Source organism: Lactuca sativa, chromosome 5 (assembly GCF_002870075.4).
Source record: "Lactuca sativa cultivar Salinas chromosome 5, Lsat_Salinas_v11, whole genome shotgun sequence".
NCBI lineage: Eukaryota > Viridiplantae > Streptophyta > Magnoliopsida > Asterales > Asteraceae > Lactuca > Lactuca sativa.
In genome coordinates this window covers 182,771,366-182,781,845 of record NC_056627.2, presented here as the reverse complement: position 1 = coordinate 182,781,845, position 10,480 = coordinate 182,771,366, and the positions used below count along the sequence as shown (strand labels likewise).

General features: G+C 40.9%; 1 protein-coding gene across 1 annotated transcript; it reads right to left on the bottom strand.

Annotated features, from left to right (window-relative positions):
* Window positions 1–830: 830 nt before the first annotated feature.
* LOC111897237 (uncharacterized) lies at window positions 831–1,268 on the bottom strand. Its single transcript, XM_023893196.1, has one exon. It carries the CDS (start codon window positions 1,266–1,268, stop codon window positions 831–833), a length of 438 nt encoding a protein of 145 aa, XP_023748964.1.
* Window positions 1,269–10,480: the final 9,212 nt, after the last annotated feature.

The window sequence follows — 10,480 nt, the reverse complement described above, 5'->3', positions numbered from 1 at the left end:
TTCCTAAAGAACAAGTATTACATGAACTATTATTACTATTGCAAGAAGGTAAAAAAGAACTGGTAACATAATTAAAATGAGAAACGACAGGGTGACTGAGATGGTCGTGCCATATAGTTGTGGAGATAAACGCAGTTGGGTAAGCTTGATGGGATTTGCGGGAGTGAAAGGATAAAGCTTGCCAAAGCTGTCACATTTGGTCATAACCTTCTTCGTGTTAAGATCCTTCACAATAAAACCGAAGGGATCAAATTCAACAGAAGTATTATTGTCGCAAGTAAATTTTTTGATAGGAAATAAGATTTTTGATGATATTTGGTGCATGAAAAACTTTGTTAAGTTGGGGTGGAACATTAGAGAAAGAGGTGACGACATTGCCCTGACCATAAATTGGAACTCGAGTACCATTATCGACAAGAATATAATTTTCATTATTAAAATGAGAGAAACCAGAAAGTACACTTGCGTCACTAGTCAGGTGGGATGTGGAGCTCGTATCCATATACCATGAATTATTTGGAGGTTGCATCTGCACGGTGTGAAAGGCAACATCAAGTTTTGCATGTGTTATGGGGTGATTGTAAGTCGATTGCTGAGCAGTAGTGAAGTGTGTCTGGTTTCCTCCAAACTGGGTCGGATGTGGAGAAGGTGTCAGGCAAGAGTTGGGTCGAGGACCCATAATACCGGCTTGAGGAGTTGTTGTGGGATATGGGCAAGGCAGGGCAGTCCATGGATATTAAGCATACCAACTAGGCCAAAATGGAAAGTAGGGTGTCATGGATACGCTGACTTCCATGAGATGATCATCCACCGCGTTGACCACGACCATTTTATCCGGTGCCATGTTGTGTTGTCGGCGGTGTGTCGGAGATGGGCTGATCTGGTTGCTGAGTTATCATGGCCTGCTGTAGATGGGAGTCTTGGTTGTTCCTTCTTGTTTCTTCAAGCAAAAGTTGAGAGCGAGCTTTATTAAAGTTGGGCAGCGGGTCCGATTGCTGAATGACAGTTGCAACGGTGTCGAAATCTCCTTTTGTAAGGCCGAAAACTAGCTGGGGCACCATATTTTCTTTCGAAATAGGTTTTTTGACATTGGCGAGCTGATCTGAAAGATTTTTTAGACGAGCATAGTAATCCGACAGGTTGGAGAACACAGGGAGGTGAGTGTTATTGAACTGTTCTTCAAGATAAACAGACCTGGTAGTTTTGTTGTCTTGGAAAATTTTCTGAAGACAGATCCGAAGTTGATGAGTGGTTTCATCGGGTTTCATGATCGATTGGAGCAAATCAATGGATATGGTACTATAAAAATAGCATCAAGAAGATTCCATGTTTCTTCATTGATGCATGCTGGTCACAGAGTGTTTGGATCAATGTGATCAAGGAGATTGTAAGCACATGTGTGGATGTGAAATAGTACAACCCACGAAGCATATTGGTCATCAGTTTGATTAGGAATGAGAGGGAAAACATTCTTAATGTTAGTGGAAATGAATGTTGAGTGGAATGGTGTCTTTCCGGAATCAGAAGATTCGCCTGGTGCTACCATGTTCGATGAGAAGGATGTTGGAGAAGAAGAGGGAGACGATGGCTAGGGCTAGGGCAAGGCTTTGATATCATAAAGAATGGTATTCTCGATTGATTCCTTTAATTATACAAAATCAATAATAAATATAGAACCATTCCTGTAAATAAGGAAAGGATAGACACCGTAAAGAATAAAATCAAATACAAAAATATAGCATGTGTATATCGTTTAAGAACTTTGACCGTTGACTTTTGGTCAAATTGCTAGTTCTAAGGTGTAGACTAAGGTGTGACCTTTTGTGATTCGATAAGTGGTTTGTAACACCTATTTCGTGACGTTAAGCTGGGATTTGTATGACTTTGTGAGAGAGGTGAGTCTTCTCACTATACCGTGCAGGACGCTAGCTGTCTTTATGACACTTGCATGTATGTTGGGCGGGCCCGTTTGTATGTTGGGTAGGGACCCGTTTGTATGCTATGCGGGGCCAGTTATGATGGGAGGGGCCAAATATGTGGGCGGCGTAACACCCCTATCTTTCAAAACAAAATTTTCATTTTTGCACAAACAAATCACATGACATAATTCCCAAAAATCTCAAGTATCAACATTAATACAATTTATTTTTCAAAAGTTGTTTATCACAAAAACCAGGATCCTCCAAGACTTATCTCCAAAGCGAGTGTGTGTACAATCAAGCCGGTGCCTTCCCACGATCATCAAAACTAACTGAAACACATAACACATAACACGGTAAGCACAAAGCTTAGTGAGTTCCCCAAAATACCACATACAATAATTTAGCCTCTCGAGGCTATAACTCTAAAAGACCCTCTGGTCAATGTGTCTCAGTGGGACCCTTTAGTCCCACAACTCTGGTGGACCCTCTGGTCCTAACTCTATGGATCTTCCAGTCCTAACATTATAAACTCTGCATAATATATAGCATAAATCACATAGAAACAATGCAGTGCATCACACCATACAAATAGCATCTAAGATACTCTGTCACACAACTCTGAATACCACCCTAGGTAAAGTATAGTGAGAAGACTCACCTCGAAGTAAGCAAGCTAATACACCTCGTACACGAATCACCGAACTAGCCTCCGCCTAATACATGAGACGATTATCTCTAATTAGACCATAATTCATACTTACCCCTCTCTAACTCTTGGCAAAAGTAAAAGACCATTTTACCCCTCCGTGATTTTCATTACTCATATTTGGTCAAAACTCCAAAAGTTAATAGAAGTCAACTTGAGTCAACAGTCCATGTTGACTCAACTCGTCGAGTGCATCAGGGAGACTCGTCGAGACCCCTCGCTTCCTCACAGACCTTCTGAAACCAACTCTACTCATCGAGTTAACCCGACGACTCGACGAATTACAGCATGCTCAGACTCATCGAGATAAACCCTAAGCGACTCGTCGAGTCAGCTCATGGACTCGGCGAGTTCATTCAGTCTCCACTTCCATTCAGACGTTTAAGGGCAAATCTATCACTCCAACTATTAGATCTAGGCTCCCTAGGCTCGATTGTCACGTAAAGCTTCGATCTTTACGTTCATGCATGGCATATATGCTCCATCATGCCATTACAAACTCCAAAGAAGGGTTAGATGCTCATGATCCTGCCCCTAGCTCAATAAAGCTCGGATATTTGGACTCTCAAGGCCTCCTATAGTCCAGATCTGAGGTTCTAACCTCAAACCATGCACAAATAACTCAAGGACACAAGATGATTGGAGGAAAACCCTAAAAAATCCAAAATGGGATCTAACAAAAAATGTGGCCAAGATGAGGGCTTTTTACCTCTGAACAGATGCTAATGACAGAAGAACACTAGATCTCCAGCCACTTCTTGATCAGATCCACAATGCTTCTCAAATCCTCCCCCAAAGGTGCTCAAGAATGCTCAAAATGGTCTCTCTCTCTCTACACAACGAATGGGTAGGTTTAGGGTTTCTCTCTGTGAAGTGTGGCCGCACAAGGAGGCTATAAGTACCTTTAAATAGGTCCCAATCCCGGGAAATTAGGGTTTCTCATTCCAGCGCCTACTCGGCGAGTCGACTCACTAACTCGTCGAGTAGCTCATTAAACCCACGTGGCCACTCGCGACACTACTTGACGAGTTGTAGCACCAACTCGTCGAGTCACTCTATAAATTTCAAAAATACATAGACAAAATGATGTACCAGAGAATCCGGATGTAACAATTCTCCCATACTAGAATCAAACTTTGCCCTCGAAGTAATGCTCCGAAAATAATTTTGGATGCTGCTCCCGCATCTTAGACTCCGACTCCCAAGTAAACTCGGACCCTCTCCATTGTTGCCACTGGAGTTGAACCAAGGGCACCTCCTTGTTCCTCGTAACTTTTATCTTTCGATCCTAAATCGTAATCGGTCTCTCAATGTAATTCAGGCCCGCATCCACCTGAATATCCTCTAGTGGTACCACTGCCGTCTCATCGGCTACACACTTCCTCATCTGAGATACGTGGAAGGTGTTATGAATCTGAATCAAATCTGCAGGTAGCTCCAACTGGTATGCTACCTTGCCCACTCTGGCGCTCACTCTAAAAGGACTGATGTAACAGGGGCCCAACTTGCCCCGCTTCCTGAATCAGATCATCCCCTTTGTACGGTTTTGAGCATTCTAACACTCCTAAGTGTACATGCAACCCTAAATACATTGGATCTATGTTTTCTCTATTATACATGCAAATATGAACTTCCCAAGGTATTCATCCTAACTAGCATAATAACATTGATTCATATGAATATATCAAGTTAGAATTACATACCTCTTTGATGTAGAATGACTTCATGAAGCTTGAGTTCCTAGTGCCCCAAGCGTGACACCTCAAATGGTTCACACAACACCACATACACATGGAATGACTTGAGAGAAAAACCCCACTTCATGAAAATCGGCTAGCCCTTTCTATCACACATAGTGGCCGATTTTGTCAAGAAAAGATCTTTATATAGTGTCATAATTAGGGTAAACCCTAATTTTCGTGGCTTTCCATTTCCTTGGATCCATGGGTTCAAATACACTATGGAGCATCCATGGAGCATCCTATGGGTTTTAGCCCAACTTGATAATCCATGGAGCATTAGCCCACTATACAAGTATGGATGATTTACACAATCAACCCATATAGTTAATTAGTCTTCTTTTGATCACTTAATTAATCCTAGATTAATTCTTGATCAATACTAATTAAATAATCTTATTAATATATTAGAACTTATAATATATTAACAAACCTTAAGTGTTATTTCTCTCATTATAGTCTATCCAAATTCATGACGCCATGCAACCCAAATGGACCATGCTGGGTCGGGTCAAGTCTTACCAATTATAGTTATGGATTTAGAAATTAATCCAACACCCCTTCCATGAGGATACCTTCGGGAGCACATAGTCTCCGACTTGAAACTCCAGCTCGGATCACCGTCTATCTGCATAACTCTTCTAGCGACTCTGAGCCATCAGTAATCTCTGCCTAACTTGTTGAGTCTGCTCGGTCATCTTCAGCACTATCTCCGTGCTACCCATCACCCTCTGCCCCACTTCTCCCCAAAAAATGGGAGTCCTACACCTCCTCCCATACAAAAGCTCAAAGGGAGGCATACCAATACTCTAATGGTGGCTATTGTTGTAAGAAAACTCGGCCAATTGTATGTAGGTGTCTCAAATTCCTCTGAAATCCATGACACATGCACGCAACATGTCCTCGAGCGTCTGAATCGTCCGCTCACTCTGCCCGTCCATTTGCGGGTGATACGCAGTACTGAAATGTAAGCGCATGCCCAATTCCTCATGAAACTTCTTCCAAAACCTGGAAGTGAAATGCACGTCTCGATCCGACACGATAGAGATCGGCACTCCATGCCGTGCTACCACTTCTCTCAAATAGATCCCAGCCAATCTCTCTGTAGAAAATCTCTCACTAATAGCAAGGAAGTGAGCACTCTTCGTCAGCTGGTCCACAATCACCCAAATCGCGTCAACTCCACGCGTAGTCCTCGGTAACTTGGTGATAAAGTCTATCGAGATCTGTTCCCACTTCCACTGGGGAATCTCCAGAGGCTGCAATGGACCATGTGGCCGCTGGTGCTCTACCTTGACCCGACGGTAGGTCAAGCACCTCTAAACTACCCAAGCCATGACCCTCTTCATACAGGGCCACCAATAATTTTTTTTCAGGTCCAAATACATCTTAGTGGCCATGGATCGAGAACCTCGACCTATGCGCCTCCACCATAAAATACGACGAGTTGCACCAGATTAGGGTACCCAAATCCACCCCTAGAAAGTCATAACCCCTCGATTATCAGGCAAAAACTCGGGCACTTGCCCCATCACTCACTCCCTCTTGCGATTCTTCGGTCTCATGGTCTCAACCTGGGCCTCTTGAATGGTGTCCAAAACTGGAGTCATAACTGTCATCCTCATAAATATATCTCAGATCGGTGTACTCTCTGCCCTACGGCTCAGGGTGTTGGCTACCACATTAGTCTTGCACGGATGATACAAGATCTCACAGTCATAGTCCTTCACTATTAGAATAGTGTCTAAGGCTGCAACTATATTAGGCAAGTATTTGACCCGATTGTGCATGGTCCTTTTGGGTTGCCTTCACCATAGCAACTTGAGAGGATGATTTATTATGAGAGAATAAATATTATTATTATATTATGAGAATAATATAAGGAATAATAATATTGTTATTTGATTAATATAAGTCATAAATTAATTAGTATTAATTTGGTGACTTAAAGAGATTAATTAAATAAAAGGGTATAAACTGTCAATTGTTTGATAGTTACACTTTAGACTGTAAATCCTTATTGGATGAAGGGTGGACGGATTCTAGGGCTAGGGATAGCCTGAAATCGTCCAATGCTTATCTAAGGAAAGGATTTGGATTGCTTTAAGGAAAGATTATCCAATTAGGGTTTAAGGTGAAACCCTTAAGGAGTCTACAAGTATAAATAGACCCCATGGCCAAGGGAAATCGGCATCTCATCTAAAGTAGAGAACCCCTGGCCGATTTCCTCCTATTCTCTCTCTCAAATCATCTTCTTTGCTATTTGGTGTTTGTAAGCCATTAGAGGAGTGACAAGTGTGACTCTAGAGCTCCAAGACAACAAGATCAAACAAGAGATTCAAAGGTAAACTTCTAGATCTGATTTTGTATTGTTCTTATACCTAATTAGTTATTAGAAGTCTTGGATTCAAAAGCATGTTTAATTAGAAAGCCTAGATCCAAGCATTAGGGTTTTGCATGCGCACATAGGAAAGTTCTTATGGATAAAACCCATCAATGGTATCAGAGCCTAGATTGGTTTCGATTAAATTGTTGCTTGTTTGTTTGAAACTTGTTTGGAAAATTCGAATTTTGTGTTTCTGTATCATGAAATCGTTGAGTCCCATGGTGGACTCGACGAGTTGACCTGACTCGACGAGTCCAGTTGGGAACTCGACGAGTTCGAGCGTCAGGAAGGGCCAGATTCGGGATTCTTTTCATATTTATCTTATGGAAACTTGCCTTTATTATATTAGATCAACCTTAATCCGATTTTATGATATATATGACTATAATCTTGATCTAATTAAAGATATTTATCAACTAATAAAATATTTAATTTCCTTATGTGATAATTAATTAATTAATTTAATTAAATTGGTAATTATCTTGCAAGAAATCATTAAATAAATCAAATATGGATAATTATGGAATTAATTGTTAATTGAGATTATTTGTTATTTGATCCTCCATGTTTTAAATGTTTAAAACTTGTCCTCAAGTTTTGAAATTTATGTTTGGTGATTAAAAGTTTTAATTTAGACAATTTAAATTTCAAACCCTAGATTTTTAAAAGTTTAAAATACAACCCTATACTAATATGATATTACAAGATTAATATATATATATATATATATATATATATATATATATATATATATATGTATAACTAAAATGCTAGTCTTACCGGCCTCATTCACGAAGCCGATCTATAAGGTGGGTATAAGGTTGCGGCCTATAAAATGGCGCTTAATGGGTGTACACTCACACCCACCGCTTGCTTGATCGGTGGAGGGTTGTTAGCCGAATGGGTAGGATAGGGCAACCTCATCCTCTCATTAAAAGTATAATATGAAATACAAAGTAACTACACTTTTTTTTAAAAAATTTCCCAATCTTTGTTACTTTAGTAAAAGTGAATTGATGCAATCCCATGAAATTACACTTTGCACCTTGCTAAGAAGTTAGTGGAGCGTGTGTGGTTTACCAGCACACTAATTGGTTCTAAGAAAAGGTGGCAAATGGTGATTCATTGTTTATCATAGTTCGATGGAGCGTGTGTGGTTTACCGGCACATCGAATAAGTGATCGTTACAATGAAGGCACCATGTGAATTTGCTTGGTAATTCACACCCGCTTTGTGATCCTCGGTATCTCAGTCACAAACAAGAGGGGCATATTGAGATTTAAACATGCCATTGAATAGTTTCAATGAATCTCATCTGAACCTAGGAATTCTCAATACATTTAGGACTTAAAGTTATGTTTTTATGGTGGAGAATTAGTGAATCGTCATTCACTTACCTTCATATTATTTACATGTTAGATTACGGCATCCCTTTTCTAATATGTAAATATTGTTGTTGGATCCTAGCCCTAATTTTTCTTATTGGGTGATAATTAGGGATTCATATTCTAATCTATCTTTGTCCTTTCTATTTGTAGATGTCGAACGCAAACAACGCTGCTGCTAGTTCATTCACATTGATGAGCCTTTGTCAAAAGGTCACTTTCGATGGGACGGACTTTAGCGAATGGATAAGATACATTCGCACCATTGCTCGCTATGAGGATAAGGAGTATGTCCTCGATGAGAAGCTCGAGAAAATCAACCCTGAAATCGCTACTCCGGCTGAAATGACCGCTTTTGAAACTCATGAGCACGATGCAACGAAGGTACATTGCATCATGATAGCCACTATGAACTCCGAATTCCAAAAGTCCTATGAGGACATGTATCCATACGAGATGCATCAAGACTTATTGGAGAGATACCACCAAAACGCGAGACAAGAGTGTTATGAGATTTTCACTAACATGATTTCCGCTAAGATGGGTCATGGAGAGTCTCTTACCGTGCACCTGCAAAAGATGCAAAGGTATGTTGACCGTCTTCGCATGTTAAATGTTGACTTTGGGGAAGACTTGGCGATCGACATGGTGCTTCACTCTTTGCCTCCGAGCTACAATCAATTTAGGATGACCTACCACATGAACAAAGAGGAGGTCACCCTAAGCAAACTCCAAGGTCTCTTGAGGGTCGGTGAGAGCAACTTCAAGGACAAGTCTATTGCACCAACTCCCAATCCGCCCGCTGCTCCTGTCTTGGCTATTGGACAAGGCAAGGGAAAGAAGAGGAAGTCTTCGTCTAAGAACTATCGTAAGGTTATAGCCCGAGATGGTGCCTCTTCTAGTGGGACCAAAGTTGATCCTGCTAAACCCTGCCCTAACCAGAAGGAGGCAGAGTGCCACCACTTCCACAAGATAGGACATTGGAAGAGAAGCTGCCCAGAGTACCTGCAAGCCATCAAGGAAGGAAAGATCAAGCCGTCTTTCGCAGGTATATACACAATCAAATCTAACGATTCATCTCATGCTATTTGTTGGGTTCTTGATACCGGTTGTGGTTACCACATTTGTTCTAATGTGCAGGGACTAAGAAGAAATAGGGATGTGGAGACTGCAAGAATAAATCTAATCATGGGGAACAGAAGATCGTCGCATGTGACCAAGATTGGAGTGTATTCTTTAGTGCTTAGGAATGGTTTAAGTTTAGATTTGAACAATTGTTGCTATTCGCAAGAAATGGCTAGAAACATCATTTCATTTCATGGTTTGTTTAGAAAAGGTTTTAGATTTTATTTTAATAATGAGAATGGTTCTATTTTAGCTTATCTAAATGGTGTCTTTTATTTTGAAGCTATACCATGTAATGGAATATATGAAACTGTTATGATTGTTGATAACTTAGGAAATGATGTTTTGAACATAGATTCTTCTAATAGTATGGATAGAGCATCCTTATGGCATTGTCGTCTTGGACATGTCAACAAGAAACGCATAGCCCAACTCCAAAAGGATGGAGTGTTGGAGTCGTTCGAGCTTAGGGAAGACGACACATGCAAATCTTGTTTACTTGCAAAGATGACTAAGTCACCCTTCACAAGTACGTGTGAAAGGGGTGAGGGTTTATTGGACCTAATACATACCGATGTATGTGGACCGTTTAGATCAACCACGAAGGATGGGAACCGCTTCTACGTGTCTTTTACCGATGACTATAGTAGATATGGGTATATCTATTTGATCAAGCAAAAGTCAGAAACTTTTGAAAAGTTCAAAGAGTTCAAGAATGAAGTGGAGAATCAATTGGGCCGGAAAATCAAGACGCTTCGATCCGATTGAGGAGGAGAGTACCTAAGTCTTGAATTCCACGATTATCTCAAGGAGTGTGGAATAGTTTCACAATTGACGCCACCTAGGACACCACAATTGAATGGTGTGGCAGAAAGGCGTAATCGAACCTTATTGGATATGGTTCGCTCTATGATGAGTCGTGCTTCACTACCGATCTCCTTTTGGGGGTATGCCTCAGAGACTGCCGCCCATATCCTTAACCGAGTCCCTACTAAGAAGGTTGCCAAAACACCTCACGAGATGTGGACAGAGAAAGCTCCCTCGTTAGCACATATGAAGGTTTGGGGTTGCGAGGCTTTCGTAAGACGAGATACTCACGACAAGCTCGAACCTCGTAGTGAGCGATGTATTTTCATCGGCTACCCGCAGAAATCCTTTGGATATCTTTTCTATAGACCGAAGGACAATGTTGTCTTTGTTGCGAGGAGAGGGGTTTT

Coding starts and splice junctions, on each gene's coding strand:
- LOC111897237 (XM_023893196.1), bottom strand. CDS start 1,268: ATGAAACCCGATGAAACCACTCATCAACTTCGGATCTGTCTTCAGAAA.